The sequence below is a fragment of the Budorcas taxicolor genome, chromosome 17 (assembly GCF_023091745.1).
Source record: "Budorcas taxicolor isolate Tak-1 chromosome 17, Takin1.1, whole genome shotgun sequence".
NCBI classification, from domain to species: Eukaryota; Metazoa; Chordata; class Mammalia; order Artiodactyla; family Bovidae; genus Budorcas; species Budorcas taxicolor.
The window spans coordinates 66,223,446-66,246,642 of record NC_068926.1 but is presented as its reverse complement, the minus strand read 5'-3'; the positions used below and the strand labels follow the sequence as shown (position 1 = coordinate 66,246,642).

General features: G+C 50.1%; 1 protein-coding gene across 1 annotated transcript in view; it reads right to left on the bottom strand.

Moving 5' to 3' along the window:
* The window catches only part of SEZ6L (seizure related 6 homolog like), a 71,668-nt gene that overhangs the window by 18,083 nt on the left and 30,388 nt on the right, over positions 1 to 23,197 (bottom strand). Inside the window, exons 11-13 of the mRNA XM_052654471.1 lie at positions 8,175 to 8,371; positions 3,069 to 3,263; positions 2,560 to 2,751 (exon numbers count right to left, since the gene is read on the bottom strand). Coding sequence (XP_052510431.1) covers positions 2,560 to 2,751; positions 3,069 to 3,263; positions 8,175 to 8,371 — 584 coding nt within the window. The remainder of the gene's footprint in view (positions 1 to 2,559; positions 2,752 to 3,068; positions 3,264 to 8,174; positions 8,372 to 23,197) is intronic.

The following is a 23,197-nucleotide window of genomic DNA, read 5'->3' as shown; positions in this document are numbered from 1 at the left end:
AGTCACTGCGGGGGGGCGGGGGGGTGGGGGGGCATGAGATCTGTATTTGCTTCCTGGGCGGCTGTAACGAAGGTCACTAACCAGGGGGCTTAGGACAAAAGTCATTCCTTGTCTCCTAGCTCTGGAGGAGAGAAGCCTGAAGTCAAGAAGGCAGCAGGGTCCTGCTCCCTCTAAAAGCTCCAAAGGTGGGTGCTTCCCTGCCTCTCCCCAGCTTCTGGTGGTTGTGGCTGTTCCTGGCACCCTCGACTCGCACGTGTGAAACTCCCATCTCTGCTTCTGTCATCACGGGACGCTCTCCCAGCATCTCTGTCTCCATCTCAGACCAAAATCTCCACTTTACTACACTTGCTTTTATCGTGGTTGTCTGGACCCGAACCCACAGTAATCTCCAAGGTCTGCCTGTATCTGTTTATCCAATGGAAGAGGACAAGGATTTTCTGGCTTTCCAATTGTCCTCCGACGGCGACGGCTTTTACCCGTCTGAATGGCAGCACTGCTTGTTTGTGTGGCATGAAAAAAGTCCATGAAGCCTGTTTGGAAGATTCGTGAGAAGTGATAAAACATAGCCGCTGGAGGGAAAGCCATGTCCGTAAGCTCGTTGCATCAGATGTAGATGAAGTGAAGTGAAAGTCGCTCAGTCGTGTCTGACTCTTTGTGATCCCATGGACTATGCAGTCGTGGAATTCTCTAGGCCAGAACACTGGAGTGGGTAGCCTTTCCCTTCTCCAGGCGATCTTCCCAACCCAGGGATTGAACCCACGTCTCCCGCATTGCAGGCAGATTCTTTACCAGCTGAGCCACCAGGGAAGCCCCTAGAAGTAGATGAGTTTCCAGTAAACATGAATAATCAACATCTGCCTTCTTGTTCTAACTCTAGATTCTCCGATACTACCAGAGGCCTCAGTGTGGCTCTGGGAGCTTGGGCTGGCTGTGGATTTGCTAGAAACACACGCACGGAAGACAGCACACAAACAGCAGTGTCGCCGACGCTTCTGAACCCCGGACGGTGCGTGAGGCTGTGAGCCTTCTGCAGAGCCTCAGGCTGTCCTTAAGCAATGGGTCCCATACCTCTCAGCATATCAGAATCCCTGGGGAGCTTCTGAAACTCAGGCTACACGCCAGACCTACGGCATCCAGATCTCCAGGGAGTTTTCAGACATTCTAGACAATTCCCATGCGCTCCTGAGGCTGAGACCTCCAGACCCCTGCTCTCCACCTCCTTTGTCTGGTGAGGATATGGTGTTACCCTTCCATTCTCAGAGTGACCTTAGGAGCCTTTTTGGAGTTTTTATGGTAGAGAAACCCCCCAAAGAGTTTTTTTTTAACGCCAAACATTTGTTTTGATGGCTCCGTAGAGGAGGCCAAAGAGTTTAAATCCACTCTACTTACTGCCCTGTGGGCTGCTTGATTTTAAGTACGCAGGGTCAGGCCGGTCTGGGTTTGCCTCTGGCCTCCTGCGTAACTAACTAGGCTGTGTGAGCTGGGGCAACGATTTCACCTCTCTGAACCTGAGCATCCTCTTCAGAAGACGGAGACGGTACTGCTGTGCTCACAGGGCGACTAGAGGAGGAAGAGAGGGAATCCTGGGAAAGGACTCAACCAGTGTGTGTGTGTGTGTGTGTGTGTGTGTGTGTGTGTGTGTGTGTGTGTGTGTGTGTGTGTGTTAGTCGCTCAGTTGTGTCAGGCTCTTCGGGACTCCATGGGCTGTAGTGTGTGTGTGTGTAGGTCTGTGTGTGTGTGTGTGTCTGTGTGTGTGTGTGTCTCTGTGTGTGTGTGTGTGTGTGTGTGTAGGTCTCTGTGTGTGTGTCTGTGTGTGTGTGTGTGTCTGTGTGTGTGTGTGTCTGTGTGTGTGTGTCTCTGTGTGTGTGTGTGTAGGTCTCTGTGTGTGTGTGTCTGTGTGTGTTTGTGTCTGTGTGTGTGTGTAGGTCTGTGTGTGTGTGTGTCTGTGTGTGTCTGTGTGTGTGTGTAGGTCTGTGTGTGTGTGTGTGTGTGTGTGTGTATGTATATGTTAGCTGCTCAGTCATGTCAGGCTCTTTGGGACTCCATGGGCTGTAGTGTGTGTGTGTGTGTAGGTCTCTGTGTGTGTGTGTGTCTGTGTGTGTGTGTGTCTGTGTGTGTGTGTGCGTCTGTTTGTGTGTTAGTCGCTCAGCTGTGTCCTTGGGACTCCATGGACTATAGCCCGCCAGGCTCCTCTGTCCACGGAATTCTCCAGGTAAGAATACTGGAGTGGGTTGCCATTCCTTTCTCAGGGGATCTTCCAGAACCAGGGACCGAACCAGGGTCTCCTGCATTGCAGGCAGACTCAGCACAGTGCCTGATAAACTCACTGTAAATCTTAACCATGTGCTGACGTTTACCATAAATGTTGGAGTAGCAGCACCCTCAATCCTGTGAGTTGTGGTCCTAGGATGGTAATCATAGATCATAGGTCATAATCATAATAAATGCTCCCAACAGTGGGTGCTGCCTCCTCACAGCCCAGCCCTCCACCAGTAGGAAAAGGCAGCCAGCCCTCCCGGCGGAGTCCCCCGGGGGCTCCAGTCAGCGCAGGGGACTCACAGACACAGTGGGGCAGGCGAGAGGTCCAGATGGGGCTGCCGGTCTCACGGCTGTAGCAGGTCAGGAGGGAGCTCCCTTCCAGCACGAAGCCCGGGTTGCAGGTGTACTGGATGGTGGTGCCCACCAGCAGCACGGGGTCCGAAATCAAGCGGGTCGAGTGGTCCACTTCCCCGGGGTCGGTGCAGTACATGACTGTGCAAGACAGATCAGACCAGGCGGGCGTTAGGGCCGCACGACCATCGGTGTGCTGAGAACTACAGAACAGTCTAGAACCCTTCCCCACTTCGTCTTTTCCTCCTTTGAAAGACAATGCACGTGGCTGGGGAACAGGCCAGGACAAAAGAGACTTGATTTCAATTTCGCTTTTAAGAATTGGCGCCCCCGAGAAATGTTTGCGTCAGGGTGCGAGGACCCGTATACAAGGTTGCACACTGCACCTAAGGGTATTTGTAATGGAGGGATTTACGGTCTGATGACCTAAAGGAAACAAAAACCAGGATGGCTCTTACTTTTCTCGCAGAATGGGGGGTCGCTGCTCCAGCTGAGGTCCCACTGGCAGGTGAGGGTATCACTCCCCACGATGTCGTAGCCGGGGTCACACTGGTAGGTGATTCGGGCCCCCCTCACGAGCTCCGTATGAGAAGTGGTTTTCCAGCCGTTCTGGATCTCGGGCAAATCAGAGCAGGAGTCGTTCCTTGACACCTCTTTAAAATAAAAATGTCATCCTTAGATGGGAAGGTGGCCTCTCTGTTGGGGGTTTGTTTTATGAATGTCAGAAGGAAGAGCAAATAGAAGATGAGGAAGCCTCTGGAAGTAAGCAATACAACTTCTGAAACCTGGCAGGAACTCTTAACCTGCAGGAAGTCTTCTAGAGGGGGCTTTTACAATGACTTCTTCCCACTGTGGATGTGTGACCTCCGACCCCAGTCAAGCCGTCGGATGACGGCAGCTCCAGCTGACACCCTGACCACAGCCTCGCGAGAGATCCCAACTCCAGGCCATTCAGTGTGAGCTCCTCAACTCTCGACTCACAGGAACTGTGAGACAGTAAACGCTTATGGCTAATTCGGGCACGGGGAGTCCTCTGTTACATAGCAGTAGGTTGCTCCTGTCCTCAGCCTTGAGCTTCCCAGGCGGCTCAGTGGTAAAGAATCCGTCTGCCAACGCAGGAGACACAGGTTCCATCCTGGGGTTGGGAAGATGCCCTGGAGAAGGAAATGGCAGCCCACTCCAAAATTCTTGCCTGGGACATCCCATGGACAGAGGAGCCTCGTGGGCTACAGTTCACAGGATCACAACAGTTGGACATGACTAAGCGTGCATATATGTACATAGCCTCAACCTTGTCCTAAGAAACGTCCATAGATCTATGGGCTTGATGGATTAGTCATACACATTTTTTGTACTGCAGATTGAGACAAACACATAACTATTAAGATAGAAATAACTATTGGTTGCATTCTTCAAATCCCATTGCCTGCCATCAGTGAACATTAACCACACTCCAGAAAATGCTACACACAGCTTATCATCACAGAGTCTTCCTCCAGAGTAACTCTGTTTTCCTCCTGCCAACCTTCGTTACTAAGGTAGCAGTCCAAAGCCCACTACTATGCCTCTCGCTTCAGAGTGCCCACTGCATAGATTTTGAGACAAGAGCTAATTACACCATATAATTAATTTGCGGCTCTTCTGTGCTTCTGGGGGAAGCAGAGCACCTCCTCTGTCTGCGGGAAAGTCATTCTGAGAAACAAGCAATGGTTTTTCCCTGGGATTTCATCATGATTTTATTTGAGGGAAGGAGATCTCCTGGGTGTCTGTGAGAAGGAGGGGAGCGGGAAACGGCTTCTAGAATTGCCTGGTGGGGAGCAGAAGCCTCTATTTTTAGGCCTTTGAAAAATCATCCAAGCCCTGGATTTGGGACACAGCTGCAAAAGCTCAGACTCTGGATGAAAGAGGAGAAATGGGGGCAAAGACGGAATCTGCGGTCTGTCTCGTGCCAAGAGTTTTGAGACTGAGAACGATTTGCTTGCCTGACTTATTTTTTTGCATCTTTTTTTAAAAAAATATTTATACTTTAATTAGTACAATTGCTTGGCAATGTCACGTTAGTTTCTGCTGTACAACAGCGTGATCAGCTGTATGCACACATATATCCCTTCCCTCAAGCGCCTCCCTCCCGCTCCCCTCCCGCCCCTCGAGGCTGTCACCGAGTGGAGCTCCCTGAGCTGGACGGCAGCTTCCCACTAGCTGTCTATTTCACTCCATGCTACTCGCTCCATCCGTCCCTCCCTCTCCTGCCCCAACGTGTCCACGTATCTGCTCTCTACGTCTGCATGTCTGCTCCTGCCTTGTGAATAGTTTCATCAGTGCCTTTCTTCTAGATTCCATGTATGTGTGTGACTTCTCAGTGAGCTGGCACGACTACACATTTCCACAGGGCCTCCCGTCTCCTCCGGGGCACTCATCATGTTTGCCATTGCTCAGCGCTGCCACCATGCCCCAGGGCCTTGGCTCAAAGTGTGGCCCCACGGTCCACTAACTGGGTGGCTTTGGCCCAGTCACGTAACCTTCTGTACTTCAGTTTCAGATTCAGGAGACCCCCTCTGGAGACCCTGCTTCAGGAATCTACATGTTCACCAAACATCCTGGGGGAAGGTCCTGGCATGATCTGTTCCTATGAAACTTCGTTAACTTTGCTAAACTTGCCTAGGAGTCACGTAACTTCCCTTCTAATTTTTTGTTGTCATCGTTCGTTTTTTAGAAGCTGTGTGATGCCTGTCACGTCAATAAATATCTCTGAGCCTCACTGTCCTCAGTCATAGAGTGGAGACGAGAATCATGACCCTGACTATCCCTAGAGGCAAGGTGGAAACTAATTAATGTGCAGGATATGAAAATAATACTAATATGAGACATATGGATTCAGTGATTTGTTTTGACTAAGACGTGAGTGCCTACCCTGGGGCAGGCGCCAGGATTTAGCGATCTGAAGCCACGGCTCCATTTTCACGGTCAAGATCAGCACGACGGTCCAATTTTTGGCAAAATATGTATTGAGTACATGCCACCACTTCCCAGTCTTACGCTAGCAGACATCACTAATCAATCACAGCAACTTCTTTCTTTGGGTCAAGCTGAAACCTCCCAATCCTTTTCCACACAACACTCCAGGGAGCCAGAGTCATTTGATTGGAGCTGACCCACAATATGGAGCTTATTTATTATCCTGGGATTAGAGGAATAAACACACAAGTGACCAATATCTCTCTGCAAAACACTGCTTACTCATCTCTGCTTTTTAATTCCCTTCCCTCCCATATGCTTGGCCGCAGACAATAGCAAAACATAAGAAGCAATGAGGAGACTGGGTCTTTGCCTCTGTCTGTGCAGAGAAGAATTATGGGAAGCCAGAACCATGTAGGTTCAGGGTTCCCATGGACAGTTCTGACAGCATCCAGGGAAGATAGGCCTTGGCTACCTTGCAGAGCTGGGGTCAGGCCTTGAGATCAGTCTAGGAGCTTCAGAATCCTCTAGATGACCAGAGAAACCCCCAACCCTCCCGTTGGACCCCTCTACTGGATGGGAGTTGCATCTACGTCTAGCTAAATCTAGACCCAGTGTAGCAAACACCTCTCCCGTGCCCATGACAGACATCACTAATCAATCACGGCACCCTTTTCCACTGACTTCAGACCTGGCTTCCTCTGAAGTCAACATGGTCTTCAGGCCAGGTAGTGATGAGCAATTGATTGACATCAAAATTAAACACAAGGCTTCCTCAGTGGTTCAGTGGTTGAGAATCCACCTTGTGATGCAGGGGACCCCAGTTTGATCCCTGGTCTGGAAGAGCCCACATATGGAGCAACTGTGCCTGTGCGCCACAACTCCTGAGGGGTACAGTTAGAGGCCATGTTCTGCAATGAGAGAAGAGGCACCAACAAGAAGCCTGCACCCTGCAATTAGGGAGTAGCCTCTCTCGTAGCCACACCTAGCGAAAAGCCCATTTGCAGCAACCAAGACCCAGCACAGCCAAAAAAAAAAAGAAAACCTGTTAAAAAAATTAAATACAGAAATTAGCTATGTATTTCTTTAACAGAAATAAGAAAAAACGAAACTGTTCTCTCTTTTTGTGTTACCTACATGAGCCAGGCTGTGCACCCCAGGGAAGCACTTGCTGGAATCCTATGCTCATCAGGATATGGTCCTGCTATTGTCTGCTAATGGCACTCACTCTCCCATTTTTACTAACTGGCTCAAGGGCAGGGAAAGAATTCTATTTGTTTCTATATCCTGATGCCTCGCACAGGGCCTGGCATGAGTTTGTGAACCAGACTCTCTGGAAACAGAGACAATGCATTTGAAGAAGAAATAAAATAATACACATAATAGCGCTGGCCAATTTCAAATCGTCACACAAATCTGAGTTTCTCGGCATCAATTAACAACAACACCTCCTCCTCAAGGTACTGCCAAACTGAACACTGGCTGGACTTTCTGGTCAACCTCAGGCAGCCTTGGAGAGAGTCAGATTTCCATCATCAAGCTGAATGCAATTTTGGAAGATTGACTTGGGTACCAGAGGAGACAAATGAGCTATGACCTCATCTTCCAGGAGGGAGGGAGGTGGGGAAGGAAGGTCTAAGGAGATGGATTGAGGCTGAGTCACCAGAAACTCTCCCTCCAAAGGCAGCTGACTCCGGAGGGCACCTGGCTGGGAAAGCCTCTGCCCAGGGCATTGGCCGGTAAAGAAGGCATGGAAAGTGGCGGCAATAACACTCTGAAATACTCAGCACTGCAATCAAGGGTAAAAAGGCCCCTGAGACACATAAAAAAGAGGACAGACACTTGTGATTGCTTTTCTGAGAGATGCATGCAGAGCAGGGAAGGGATGGGGAGTGTCCACCAGCTGGAAGTAAAAAGCAGGGGACCAAGAGGGCTATTTTGAGACATTATTCTGCTATCGTCTCTGTCTGCCAGCTGCCCAAATAAAGTCATATTCCCTGCCTCAACAACAACAACAAGCAAACAACACAAAACAAGTGCAAGGGACTCATTTTAAGACACAGGAAGCTCCTTAAGACAGCCAATGGTCAGGGAAGTAGCTGTATTCTGGAGGCCAGAGAAGGTACAAAGAGAACACTTCATTGGCTGAATATGGGCAAATCTTCAAGCCAATGGGAAGAACCAAAGACATGGTATCTTGTTCAGGCAAGATTACTGACTGGAGATGTATTATGGCCACAGGAGGAGTTAAGTTCCTGCAGAAATCTCCAGGTCAATAATGTGTTAAAGTCATAATCTACTAAGTCCTGGCATCAACCCCGTGGAAGAGGCATCACTATTTCCATTTTACAGATGACAACAAGGAGGCTCAGAGAGGTCAAGTGACTTGCCCAAGGTCACACAGCCATTGATGACAGTACTGACTCGAATCTGGTCCTTCCAACTAGAGAGCCTACCTCTTAAAAAAATGAAAAAAAATGTATATTTCCTATGACAATATATTAAAAAAACTCACATAGTACAACACTCCCCAAAAGACACATCTAGAGGGAATGGTCTTGGCTTGCATCTAAACACAAAGACAAGTAGTAGCTGGCTGAAACACTTACCGATGTAGTTCATGATGAATCCCTGGCCCTTCCCAAAGATGAGCCCAGCGGGGTCCGAGTGGAATTGGATGGTTAGGTCCGGCGTGGACGAGTACAGCTTCTGGGGGCCGCTGTTTCCCAGGTACTGTCCCAAGATGTGGGGCATAACCTCGTCACCGTCGTAGATGGTCAGGATGTCACTATTGCTGAGGTTCAGGCTTGGGGGACAGAGAGAAGAGGAGGTCGTCTTGAGAAGCCAAGTTACAGGCATTCAATAAGACCATTATTTTTTTTTTCCAGGCAGCACTTATTTTCTTGAGATATGCTATGTGGTCAGGGCCCAAACTAAGAAGTGGGGGGGGGTGGGGCGAGGGAGCCACAGGCTGAACCTGTAAATGGCACGTGCTGGTCCTTCCTGCACGCAGGAATGGATCTGCGGGTGGACTGGGCTTTTGAAGACTCATTCATGAAAGGACCATTCCTGCCGAGAGGTCACCGCAGAGCCAAGCGCTGCAGAGCCAGTAGGATTGCCTTCGATACCCCCGTCACTAACAACCCTTCCCTGGGGTAAACAAGTGCTGGGCCCTGAGCCGCCTGCTGGGGGGTGTGACATGGGTCTTCCATTTTTCTCTGACGCAGAACAAGCTGACTGCTTGCTAATTATATCCTGCCTCCTCATATTAAGTGAAATGATCTTTCCACTTGTTATGTGGCAAATGCCTCAAAATCAGCCAGGTTATCTATTATGTTTAGAGGATGGGACCGCGGGTGGGGTGAAGAAAGACAAAAGATGCATGGAAGATGCTCCAACCTGCCGTCACTATTCATAGCAGCATGGGATGACACACTTTTAAAGACCTAAACACAAGACAGAATGCTGATGAAGGACAGTTAACAATCCAGGAAGCCCTTCAATAAGGCCCAGAAACCAGTGCCGTGGCAGGCGTGCTGGACAAAACCGATCTCTGATTGTAGGGACGCCAGATAACTCAGCTTTGGCTGCATCAATCAAGGCAGCCCCAACTGTGTCCCCCCCTTTCCTTGTGTTCCCTCCCTAATATTTCCAAGCATTTACTATGTGTTAGGGCTTCCCAGGGGGCACGAGTGGTAAAGAGCCTGCCTGCCAGTGCAGGGGATGCAAGAGACACGGGTTTGATCCCTGGAGGAGGGCATGGCAGCCCACTCTAGTATTCTTGCCAGGAGAATCCTATGGACAGAGGAGACTGGCGGGCTACAGTCCGTGGAGGTCACACAGAGTCAGACACAATTGGAGCGACTTAGCATGCAGGCAGCATGTGCCAGGCACTGTGCTGTGCTCAGAAGACAGGAGGAGTCACAGAGCAGTGGTCTCTGGCTAGAGAGCCAGGCAGACTAGAAAGCCAGGCACTGTGGCAGGAGTTAGCACCATAAGTGCAGAGAAGGGAGTCTAACACAGACGGGGGGTAGGAGGGGCAGCATGGAAGCCTCCCTGGAGGAGGTGGTACTTGCTTGGGACCCTCAAGAAAGAGAAGGGGACCACAAGGCAGGCATGCAGGAGAGGCAAAGAGGGCAGTGCCTGCGGCAGAGGGAGGAAGGGAGAAGGGTCACGCACGACTCCCGAAGGGACACACCTGGCGGTCCCTGTGCCCAGTTTTGGGAACAGACGTGGGAATGAAGACTAGACCATGAAGGATTTAGAGAGCCAAGTTTAGGTCACCTGGGTGTCACCTTGCAGGGGATGGAAGACATGAAAGGATATTAAACAGGAGCATCCTGACGGACCAATTCACTGCCAGAGGAGAGGCGTTCCAGGAAACAGCCTTCAGTGAAGTTCTGGGAACTGATGCGGAATGATGACAGCCTCCCCGCCAAGCCCCCACCACAAGCTTCACCCAATGCCCGAGGGCAGTGTTTGCTGCCACTCTGGGAGCAGGGAGGAGATAAGAAAACTGCCCATGGTGGTGCTTCAAGGGGTAAGCACAAAGCAACACAAACACAAACACAAGCACAAGCACAAGCACAAGGGCCGCTGCTGAAGGTTGGCTTCCAGCAGGCAGGGGACGTGCTTTATCCACCATGATCCCTCACGTCTGGTTGTTTCAACGAGTGGCTTAGGGAGATTCTAATTGCCCCCACACCCTCTCTCAGCTTCCCCTGCACCACTCCCCAGAACATCCTCTCCTGAAAAAGAGTTCTGTGCTTGCTTTGCACACCGGGCTTTAAGACTAAGCTCCCAGACTCTGCCTATCCCCTGCCAGTTTCCAACTAGATGACAACCTCTAAACCCCTATTACATTGACATTCTGGAGTCACTACCTTCTTCTGCATACAGTAGGTGCTCAGTAGATGCTATGCTATGAGAGAGCCTCCCGGAGAGTCTATTTGGCAACAGAAATAGTAGGGTTAATGTCAGTTTTTGAACTATGGAAAAGCCTCTTAACTCTAAGTACCATGAAAACATCAATGGCTCATGAAAGCGCTGGGTCAGGCCAGTAGGAAACACAGCAGAGTGGAGATGTTTATTCCATAAGCCGACTTCACAGCCCATTCGCTGGTAACAGTTTGCAGACAGTGCATGACTTCGCTTTATTCTATCGTTCATTTCAATGATCTCAGTGCAGCAGAAGCATCTTCTAGGGTGCAAACACCTCTCATTCGAAAACCCAAGAGCAACTGTCTGTTCTTTCTAAAATAGGAAGGAACAGTGCTCTGAGAAGGGCACACAGCCTTGGGAACCAGAAAGGTCTGGTTTGATTCCTGTTTTGACACTTTGATGGAGGGCGTGTGGTTTTTCTGAAGTTCCTTGCCTATGAATTGGGCTTACCATTTCCAGTCTATGTCATGGGCTTTCAGAGTGAGGTAAGGGATACAAGAGATCTGGGATCAGATTCTAGGTTCACTGATAGCACCTGAGCAAAGTCTGTTCATTTGAATGTTATGTCATGTTGTGATATTATTATGGGCATCATCACCACCACCATCATCACCATCACCAACACCACCACAACCATTATCATTACCATCAACATCACAACCATTATCATTACCATCAACATCAACACCATCATCAACACAACCATCATCAACATCAACACCATCACCATCACCACCACCACCACCACCACCATCATTACCACCATCAACACCACCACCATCAAGACCATCATGACCACCATCAACACCATCATGACCACCATCAACACCACCACCATCACAATCCCCCCTTTGATGCTTACCAAGAAAACAGTAATGACAAAAATCAGCCTGGAGCTGCCTGCCTCCCTGGGGGCGGAACAAAGGAAGAAAGGGGAGGTACTGGGAGTGAGCCGCCCATCACTGGCAAGAACAGAGATGTTTCCCAGGTCTGGATGTGAACCCTGATGAAAGCAGCCCCTGTGCATCTCCTCAAAAATGGTCCCACCCTGAAAGGGCAATAGAATCCAGCAGCGGGCAAGGTCCAGACCATCCAGGCTCTGCCAATATCAAGTACACCCCGTAAGGGCGAGGAAAAAAGAGTAGCACTCTATACCTTCCATAATGTAACAGGGTGGTGACATTTGGCTCTCCTGTGAGAAAGCAGCAGCCCAGAGCCCCTTTCTCATTGCAGAATTCCCAGCCCAAGAAGCCCTGTAGAGGGAGGGGTGAGCTTTTACAACAAATAATGTTTAGAGCTATATGATTATTAGACTCAACTACACTTGTTGAGACCAGAAGGCCCATGAAAACAAAGCTTTCAACCACAGAAGCGAAACAATGGAGAAGGTGCATGGAGGACAGCGGGAGAAAGAACGGAGGTACTCTCTCCTGCGTCCTTCTTGCTCAGGCGCTCAGTCGTGTCCGACTCTCTGTGACCCCGCGGACTGCAGCACGCTAGGCTTCCCTGTCCTTCTGGATCCAGCTTTGAGAGGCTGGTTCCAATGATATACACAAATGCTGGTAATTGATTTTCCCTCCTGATCCAAAGACGAGCCTGTGTTTTTGCTTGCCTATTCAGCTGTGTTTGATACACTGACTTCATCCAGGGCCCCTGCCGCTGGGCCACCCCCCAGCAATCGAGAGGAAAACGCAGAGACTTAACGGCGGGCAGATTGGCCACAGGGCAGAGCAGGGCTTTCAGCAGGGGATAGAAGAGAGATGTCAGCTAGATACAATCCGAGGAGGCGCCGAGAAATCAGGATGTCAGTTTGACTCCAGCGCCAACGGGAGATGGAGAGGTGCTGGCAGGCAGGTGGGTTTGATCTGACTGGAATCGGGTGTAGCAGGTCCCCCGCAGGGAGGATTCCACGGGAAGACAGAGCTCCCCACGGCCAGCCCCCGCCTGCGCCAGCCCCCCTTAGGTGTCAGAGGGAAAGGCTTTCCTTGGGCACAGGGGTTTTGAGCTCCTGCCAGAAGATCGCAGCCTCTGCGTCTCCTTCGACATGACAAGCCATCTCTTTCTCCTTAGTCTCTGCCACTGGCTTTTCTCCACCTTTCAGCTGGATTGTGGGGCGATCTGAAGGCTTACTGACTCCGTCCTTCCCTGGCTCCCACTCCTCTCCCAGCAGCGGTCAGGTAAATCCTTCCCAAACACACACCTGGACGCCTTCCCTCAACAGTTCAATAGAGGAGCAAACGAGGTCTATTCACCCAATGGAATCTTATTCAACCATGAAAAGTGTCTGGGGACAGGACCTCACTTAGCATTTAAGTAACGCTACCGGCTCAGTATTACCCATTCAAACAGCAACCCCACAAGCTAAGACGTATTACCATTTCCTCACAGAGAAAGAAACTGAAGGTCAGCCAGGAGAAGTCATCTGCCCAAGGTCACATATGAATCAGACCTTGGATCAAACCTAGGTCTGTCAGAGCCCAAGATACGAACCACTGTTTCATACAACATCCCACGAAAGTCCCACACAGACGTGCCCCAAAAGTGTACCCAGACAAGGACCTATTGTATAGCATGGGGAACTATATTCAATATTTTGCAATAATCTATAAGGGAAAATAATCTGAAAAAACATGTATAACTGAATCAACTTGCTGTATGTCTGAAACACATACAACACTAATTCAACAACACTTCAATAAAAACAAGAAAGAAAAAGTATGCTCAGGTTCTGTCTTATCTCAGAAAATGCAAATTAACAGTTACAAGTAAAACCTGCAGAATGAGGGAGCCTTGTTTCACTGTGCCCCTGCATCCCAATATGCCTTTGGTTCATATGATGTCATCACTAGAGTTCATTTGAATAGTTCTTCTTTCTACAGACTCCTCATGTAAAAAATATTTCGTCTCCTAAACATTTTACATTTCTTGGTCACAAATTTGTTTCATCTTGTTGCTGATGGCGTATAATAGAGTATGTGATAAAGTCAGTGTTAAACTGATTACTTGGTCTGGGTGGTTTTATTTTAGTAGAATGAGATTTGTTACAGTTTTGCAAATATTTTAAGAGTCTGGAAAAGATGCTTAAGAAACGGATATAGCTGTTGCCTCAATGGAGGGGGCTGTTTGCCGGGGAAGGGCGGGAAACTTGACTTTCATAGTAGACCCTTCTGTACCTTTGGGGTTTGAATCATGTGGGTATTTTACCTCTTTACAAAGGATTAAAAAACAGCCCGAGGGACCCTCATCATAGCTTCCAGAAGGGTCTAGAGAGCCAAAGAGGTGAGGATAGAATGCAAACTTGAATCTGACATATATTAGCAAGTGTACTTCCTCTTGACCAGCAGAGGGCAGTGTGCACTTAAGCGAGACACAGGCATCTCTTTCCCCTGCAGGGCAACCCCATCTCCCCATCCTCACTCCAACAAACCAGGACCCTGCAAGTGGGGAGAAGGTGGTAGGTGAGCTTTGTAACTGCTGAGCTGTAGTTAATATTCCATAGAAGGCGCAGAAAGAAATGATGAGCAAGCCACCTTGCGTTTCCTATTCCTTTCCTAACAAACACCTGACCTTTGCTTAGCAATCTCGCCTTTAAAAGCCTCTCCTGAGTAGTATTCACAAGATGATTTGCGGTAGACAAACATCTTTGGAAATGTCTAATGGTTATGTATTTATTTAAATGTGAATTAGAAAAATATATAAATATACAGTTTGCACATCAAATGTCTCATTTCATGGACATTATCTTGCTTAGAGGAAGCCAAGTGAAAAAGGCAAGCCAATTTAAGGAGGGAAATAAAAAGCAGCTGGTAATAGAATTGGACTGTGGAAATAGCAAAAATTAGCCCACAGAATTCCACTAAGTTTTTCAGCCTTCCAAGACTTCCACGGGGTCCATGGGGCAGGGGAGGGGCAGGCAGCCCACCTCTTCTGTCTCAAACATCTTTGGACACCAGATCCTTTGCGGCCTCAAGACCTGCCTTAGCCAGGCTGGTCCTCTAACCTGGAATGCCTCTCCTCTCTGCCTGACGTCATTTTATAGGCCCCTCTGCACTCCTACACCCTCCTGCACTTATGGCCGTATGATAGCTAGCCAAGGCTTTCAGAAGGCTTCCTCAGAGCCAGGAGCTGTTCTTAGCACTTCACACGCACACCCCTTTGTTTATCCTCAGATGAACTCTCCAAGAAGCATTATTCTTACCCATTTCACAGATAAGCAAACTGAGGCCCCCAGAGGTGAAGAAACACGCTAAAGCTCACACGGCTGGTCATACGGGAGAGCCGCGTAGTTAGAAGGCGTGATTCTAGCACTGAACCGTGGGACTCTACCTGCCTATGTCAGCTCTCATGACAGGCTGTGAGCTCCCTGAAGGGACATGCCCAAACTCAGGGCTTCACAAAGGTGAAATAAATGCCATGTACACAGATGAATGATGGAGAATTCATTTCTGCTTTTTTCAGGTGACCAGACTGAGGCTCAGAAGGATTCAATGACTTTCTCAAGAAAACACCACCTTGCAATCAAGTCAGGACCTCCACTGGACTACAGAGATGGGTGATCAAATATACCGTTGACTTGAAATGAGGGAAGAAAGAGGAGCAGAACCCAGAGACGCAGTTGTAAATGCAATACAACTTTTATAAAACATATATTTTTTCTGAAGGCCTTGAGAAAAAGACTTGTTTAGAGTTCTTTTGTATCCATTCTCTCTTCATATCCCCTCAGCCACATGGTGAGGAGACCCGAGAAAATGAAGTTCCATTTCACAGAGGAGAAAACTGAGCCCACAGAGGCCCGGATCCCAAGGCCTCGGCTCCTTCACGAAGCCACACGGCGGGTGCCAGGCGCTCTCTGGCACCGTGGAATTGCTGAGGGACCCTTTGGCCCAGGGCTAATTTGGTTTCAATTTAATTTGATAAAATAGCAGGTGGGACAAGAAACCATGTTACCTCCGGGGAGGGCAGAGAAAACCAATCTCTCTGGCTCCCTAAAAAGACCCATTAAGGATAAAAAGTGAGCAGGTCTCTCATTTCCTTCTCTGTCCTTCCCCGTTTCTCTGCTTTCTTTTCTTCCTTTCGCTTCCAGATGCTCACCAAGAGCATGTCTGTGTGGGGCTCAGACCCGGCCTTCACCCAGTCCCGGCTACACAACAGAATCTCTGGGGAGATTTAAAAACTCCCGATGATGTCCAGGCTGCACTCCAGGTCAACGGGACCCTCAGCATCTCGGGGCGCAGGTCCCGGGCATCAGTGTCACTGAAGTTCCTCAGGAGGCTGTGCTGGCAGCCGGGACTGACAGCTGCTGCCCTGGAGGTTTCGATGTGGGTGAGACCCCACCTCTGTTCTGCCTCTCTTTCCTCCTTTTCCTCCACTTTTCTCCCTGCCTCGACCAATTCCCCCTCGGATCTCCAATGAGGAGAAGAAAGACACCCCCCGCCTCACTGAACGTGCCTTTCCTCTGGGATCACCCCACGGGCTAACCTGCCACATCCCTGGGCTGAGCTGATTCACAACACGGCAGGCAAGGCTTTGGCAAGATCAATAACAAGGCACATCACTCCCAGCGCTGCGGACCAGTGGCAAAGCCCACACTTCTCAGCTGCCTTGCTAGGAAAGCAGAGAGAAATCAGTCTGTAACCACCCTGGCGTTTTTTGCTCCATCTTGAGAGGCAGTGTGAAGAGAATGAACTCTGGGTTCAAGTCCTCAGTGTGCTGGTTTCTAGCTAGGCGACCTTGAGAAAGTGACTTAATCTCACTGATCCTCAGTGTCCTCACCTGTAAAATAGGGATAATATTGTTGAAAGCTGTGAACATTATAATCAATGCCAGGAATTCAATTAACAGAGCATGTTTCTTTTTGTCTGTGAAAAAAATATATTCATAATGAATTATACAGCCTGCTAAGGGGAGAGGGTTGTGGTGTCAGGAGATATCATTGAGAGCCCCCCCTCCCCCTGTTGCTTCTTTGCTTTGTGACTATGGACAAGGCACTTGCCCAGCCCAGGCCTCAGTTTCTCTATATGAAAATCTCAGAAAGCACCAATTGTAAAAAAAAGAAACAAAAAGCAAGAAAGTGTGGCCACTGTTAAGTAGCCACAATTTCCTTCTGCTTCATGCTTTCCTTCTCCCTAGGAGGTCGGGCCCCCATCTTCCCTGCCCTCTCCATCACTAGCAGGTAAGGGATGGGGTTGAGAACTCAGGGATTCAAATACAGACTGGGAAGCTTGGGTCTCCCACACCCAAGGGTGGCCAGAGGCGGCCTTGTAGCCCTTCTCAGACTTTCCTGTGTGCAGATGCCCACATCGCTCCCTCTTTCTGGACAGGAGTTTCTCCACATTTATATAGTTAGTGGGTGGGACCAGAGGCCTTCTTCATTTTAGGACCTCTGAGTCAGGGTAAAAGAGCTGAAATTGATAGAGTATAATTAAAGCATAAGTTAGAGTTTAATTAAGGGTGGGTTGGGACTTGTGGTGTGTGTGTTGTGTTGTCTGTGTTGTGTGTTCTGTGTGTGTAGTGTGTGTGTGTGTGGTGTCTGTGTAGTGTGTGTGTTGTGTTGTGTGTGTAGTGTGTGTAGTGTGTGTGGGGTATGTGTGTAGCGTGTGTGGTGTGTGTGTAGTGTGTGTGGGGTATGTGTGTAGTGTGTGTGGTGTGTAGTGTGTGTGGTGTCTGTGTAGTGTGTGTGTTCTGTTGTGTGTGGTGTGGTGTGTGTGGTGTGTGTATGCGGTATGTGTGTAGTGTGTGGGGTGTGTTGTGTGTATTGTGTGTGTAGTGGGTGTGGTGTCTGTGTAGTGTGTTGTGTGTGTGGTGTGTGTGGGGTATGTGTGTAGTGTGTGTGGTGTGGTGTGTGTGTGTGTGGTGTGTGTAGTGTGTGTGTTGTGTGTGTAGTGTGTGTTGTGTGTAGTGTGTTGTGTTGTGTGTGGTGTGTTGTGTGTGTAGTGTGTGTGGTGTGCTGTATGTGGTGTGTGTGTAGTGTGTGTGGTGTCTGTGTAGCGTTGTGTGTCATGTTGTATGTATAGTGTGTGTAGTATGTGTGTTGTGTTGTGTGTGTGTGGTGTGCTGTGTGTGGTGTGTGTGTAGTGTGTATGGGGTATGTGTGTAGTGTGTATGGGGTATGTGTGCAGTGTGTGTGGTGTGTTGCGTGTGTAGTGTGTGTGGGGTATGTGTGATATGTGTGGTGTGCACATTGTGATCTGTATGTGGTGTGTGATGTTTGTGTTGTATACGTGTGTGACATGTGGGGTGTGCATGTATCTGTGTGGTCGTGCGTGCATGGTATGTGAGTGCACACATGTGCGAACACACACACACATTCCTGTGCAGAGAGTCGCGGACCTGGGCCCCGCGGCGCTGGAGGAAGATGCTCCGGGCTGTCACAGCGGGAGCTGACAGCTGCCGGATCTGTTTGCTGTCACTGAGTCCCCATCATGACGCACCCTCTTGAAGACACCCCCTCATACAGCCTGGTGTGGCTCATCTCAGCTGCCAAAACACATCCCGTGCAACCCAGGGCAGGCTCCGGGAGGGCAGGAATGGTCCTCCAGGAAAAAGCCAACCATTGGGAACCTCGAGGGCTCCCCCGGGCTCCCCCTGGAGGTGTGACATAGCTGCACAGGGGCCCCCCGGCTGCCACAGGACCATGCTTGGAGCCTCTGCCCCCGCCTGGCTGCCAGACCCCACCATGTGAACTTGTGGGTTGTTTAGAGAATTAACCAAGTTGACAGAGGTGATGTACTCTGAAGAGTTTAGCGTGCAGTAAATGAGTGCTTTCTCCAAGCCTCTGATAAGCTAATGCAACGCCAGGCACGTGGTGGGTCCTCACCGAGCACCGGCTGGAGAGGAAGTGCCAGGGTCACTGCACATCAGACAAGCGGTGCGGCTCGTGGGACGTCAGATCTAACTGCATCTGAATGCCGTGGGCTCCTAGGTGAGCACCAGCAAGGCAGGGGCCAGGCTTGAGATGGGGGGGTGGAGGGGGGCGGTCCCGCGGCTGCAGATGCCAAGGCTGCGAAGAGCTGGCACAGCCGAGGAGTGGAAAAGGGCATGTGCTGGGGAGGACCTGTCCTAGGACTGCGTTTCCGTTACCACTCACACCAACAACAGGGGAAGGGGAGTGATCAGCCAGGCAGGACGTCTGGGGAGTGCCCTAGGATGAAGCTTCTTCATTCCTCAGTGCCCGAAGTTGGGGGCAACATTTGTGTGTGTGTGTGTATAGTTGTATAATAGAGCTCAATTTGTACACACATCATGGAAGGAGTTAATTGTCATCATCATCACAGCTGCCAAGTGGACTACTGAGTGTGTGCATGGTGTCAGGCCCTTGCCAGGAGTTCCACCTTCCCTGTCCATCACCAACTCCCGGAGTTCACTCAGACTCACGTCCATCGAGTCAGTGATGCCATCCAGCCATCTCATCCTCTGTCGTCCCCTTCTCCTCCTGCCCCCAATCCCTCCCAGCATCAGAGTCTTTCCCAATGAGTCAACTCTTCGCATGAGGTGGCCAAAGTACCGGAGTTTCAGCTTTAGCATCATTCCTTCCAAAGAAATCCCAGGGCTGATCTCCTTGCAGTCCAAGGGACTCTCAAGAGTCTTCTCCAACACCACAGTTGAAAAGCATCAATTCTTTGGTGCTCAGCCTTCTTCACAGTCCGACTCTCACATCCATACATGGCCACAGTAAAACCCATAGCCTTGATTAGACGGACCTTAGTCGGCCAAGTAATGTCTCTGCTTTTGAATATGCTTAACCATAGCTTTGACTATATGGAATTTGTCAGCAAAGTGATGTCTCTGCTTTTTAATATGCTATCTAGGTTAGTCATAGCTTTCCTTCCAAGGAGCAAGTGTATTTTTAAATTTCATGGCTGCAGTCACCATCCTCTATGACAGGCAAAAAGAAAGCCTTTTCCTCTTCCTGAAAAAGTCTCAGGATCTTTTGAGAGTGCCTTCCACATGTTAAGAAGCGTCAGGTGGAGAAAGAAACATTTTCTGATTCTTTATGCCAGGCACTGAGCCCTGGGTAGAACTTATAGCTGTGGGATCATAGGCAAGTTATTTCACTTCTCTGGGCCTCAGTTTCTTCATCTGTAAAATGGGGACAATGATAGTCATCTCCTAGGGACAGTTGTGCACAGGGATATCATTTGGAGCTTCGGACTGGGACCAGGAGACCTGAGTTCTCACCCCTACTCTTTGTTGGGTGTGGTAGCTTGACTGCAGAAATGATTTCAAAGCTATGGGGGCCCCTCTGTGTCCAGACCCTTTGTAGGGAGGCTCTCAAACATCTGCCACCAAGAGATGGAGTCCACTTCTCCATCCCCTGAATCTGGTCTGGCCCTTGCTTTGTGATTTGCCATAGGATACCAACGATGTCACACCAATTCCTGGTCTAGGCTCACTCAACAGGCCATGAATGCTTCTGCTCATGGCTGTGGAATGCTGGCCAGTCGCTACAGGAAGGAGCCCAAGCCAGCTGTTCGACGATGAGAGACCCACAGAGTAGAGGTGAGCCATCCAAGGCTACGGCTGCCTAGACTGACAGCCAGCCCACCCCAAATACGTAAGGCCAGCCGTGGACCCACGGGGCCACCTCCCTAGTCCATAGTTGCCCACAGACACAGGAGGGAGTCAGCTCAGACCAGGAGAACCCTCCTTGCTGACCTGCAGACTCATGAGACATGACACAAACTTGCTGTTTCTTATCACTGAATTTGGAGGGGTTTGTTATATGGCAATAGCTGACTGAGAAGGCAATCTCGGAACAGTCTTTCCCCATCTCTGGGCCACAGTTTCCTCATGTGAAACAGGGTGAAATTCGGGCTCTATGAACTGTGCTGCTCGAGATTCCCTAGAGTGTTTGGCTCTGGAAAAAAATCCCTTCTCTCTCCACCACTGGACTGGAGGGCTTGCTTTCTATCGTGGCCATTTCTCTTCATGATTTATGCTTGCTGTGTGGATATGGCTTCCCTGGTGGTTCAGATGACAAAGAATCTGCCTGCAATGCAGGAGACCTGAGTTCGATGCCTGGGTCGGGAAGATCCCCTGGGGAAGGGAATGGCAATCCACCCCAGTGTTCTTGCCTGGAGAACCCCATGGACAGAGGAGCCTGGCGGGCTACAGTCCACGGGGTGGCAGAGCCGGAGACGACTGACCGACTAACACACTGAGTGTCTGTGCTTCTTGGGGGCTGCCCTCAACTCTTTAAAAATATATATTAGTGGCATGCAGGAGCTTTGTGTCATCACGCAGGATATTTCATTGCAGCACATGGTCTCTCTAATTGTGGCTGTGGACTCTCTAGTTGTGGCTATGGACTCTCTAGTTGTGGCTGTGGGCTCTCTAGTTGTGGTGTGTGGGCTCTCTCGTTGTGACTGTGGACTCTCTAGTTGTGGTGTGTGGACTCTCTAGTTGTGGCTGTGGGCTCTCTAGTTGTGGCTGTGGGCTCTCTAGTTGTGGTGTGTGGACTCTCTAGTTGTGGTGTGTGACTCTCTAGTTGTGGTGTGTGGACTCTCCAGTTGTGGTGTGTGGACTCTCCAGTTGTGGCTGTGTGCTCTCTAGTTGTGGTGTGTGGACTCTCTAGTTGAGGCTGTGGGCTCTCTAGTTGTGGTGTGTGGACTCTCGAGTTGTGGCTGTGGGCTCTCGAGTTGTGGCTGTGGGCTCTCTAGTTGTGGAGTGTGGACTCTCTAGTTGTGGTGTGTGGACTCTCTAGTTGTGTTGTGTGGGCTCGCTAGTTGTGGCTGTGGGCTCTCGAGTAGTGGTGTGTGGACTCTCTAGCTGTGGTGTGTGGGCTCTCTAGTTGTGGCTGTGGACTCTCGAGTTGTGGTGTGTGGACTCGAGTTGTGGTGTGTGGACTCTAGTTGTGGTGTGTGGACTCTCTAGTTGTGTTGTGTGGGCTCTCGAGTTGTGGCTGTGGGCTCTCGAGTGGGGGTGTGTGGACTCTCTAGTTGTGGTGTGTGGGCTCTCTAGTTGTGGTGTGTGGACTCTCGAGTTGTGACTGTGGACTCTCGAGTTGTGGTGTGTGGGCTCTCTAGTTGTGGTGTGTGGGCTCTCTAGTTGTGGTGTGTGGACTCTCGAGTTGTGACTGTGGACTCTCGAGTTGTGGTGTGTGGACTCTAGTTGTGGTGTGTGGACTCTCTAGTTGTGGTGTGTGGGCTCTCTAGTTGTGGCTGTGGACTCTCTAGTTGTGGTGTGTGGACTCTCTAGTTGTGGTGTGTGGACTCTCTAGTTGTGGCTGTGGACTCTCTAGTTGTGGTGTGTGGACTCTCTAGCTGTGGTGTGTGGGCTCTCTAGTTGTGTTGTGTGGGCTCTCTCGTTGTGACTGTGGACTCTCTAGTTGTGGTGTGTGGGCTCTCGAGTTGTGGTGTGTGGACTCTGTAGTTGTGGTGTGTGGACTCTCTAGTTGTGGTGTGTGGACTCTCTAGTTGTGGCTGTGGGCTCTCTAGTTGTGGTGTGTGGACTCTCTAGTTGCGTTGTGTGGGCTCTCTAGTTGTGGCTGTGGGCTCTCTAGTTGTGGTGTGTGGGCTCTCGAGTTGTGACTGTGGACTCTCGAGTTGTGGTGTGTGGGCTCTCTAGTTGTGGTGTGTGGGCTCTCTAGTTGTGGTGTGTGGACTCTCGAGTTGTGACTGTGGACTCTCGAGTTGTGGTGTGTGGGCTCTCTAGTTGTGGTGTGTGGGCTCTCTAGTTGTGTTGTGTGGGCTCTCTCGTTGTGACTGTGGACTCTCGAGTTGTGGTGTGTGGACTCTAGTTGTGGTGTGTGGACTCTCTAGTTGTGGCTGTGGGCTCTCTAGTTGTGGTGTGTGGACTCTCTAGTTGTGTTGTGTGGGCTCTCTAGTTGTGGCTGTGGGCTCTCTAGTTGTGTTGTGTGGACTCTCTAGTTGTGGCTGTGGGCTCTCTAGTTGTGGTGTGTGGACTCTCTAGTTGTGGTGTGTGGACTCTCTAGTTGTGGTGTGTGGACTCTCTAGTTGTGTTGTGTGGGCTCTCTAGTTGTGGTGTGTGGGCTCTCGAGTTGTGGTGTGTGGACTCTCTAGCTGTGGTGTGTGGGCTCTCTAGTTGTGGCTGTGGACTCTCGAGTTGTGGTGTGTGGACTCTAGTTGTGGTGTGTGGACTCTCTAGTTGTGTTGTGTGGGCTCTCTAGTTGTGGTGTGTGGACTCTCTAGTTGTGGGTGTGGACTCTAGTTGTGGTGTGTGGACTCTCGAGTTGTGGTGTGTGGACTCTAGTTGTGGTGTGTGGACTCTCTAGTTGTGTTGTGTGGGCTCTCTAGTTGTGGTGTGTGGACTCTCTAGTTGTGGGTGTGGACTCTAGTTGTGGTGTGTGGGCTCTCTAGTTGTGGTGTGTGGACTCTCTAGTTGTGGGTGTGGACTCTAGTTGTGGTGTGTGGGCTCTCTAGTTGTGGTGTGTGGGCTCTCTAGTTGTGGCTGTGGACTCTCTAGTTGTGGTGTGTGGACTCTCTAGTTGTGGTGTGTGGGCTCTCTAGTTGTGGTGTGTGGGCTCTCTAGTTGTGGCTGTGGACTCTCTAGTTGTGGTGTGTGGACTCTCTAGCTGTGGTGTGTGGACTCTCTAGGTGTGGTGTGTGGACTCTCGAGTTGTGGCTGTGGTCTCTCTAGTTGTGGTGTGTGAACTCTCTAGTTGTGGTGTGTGGGCTCTCTAGTTGTGGCTGTGGACTCTCTAGTCGTGGTGTGTGGGCTCTCTAGCTGTGGT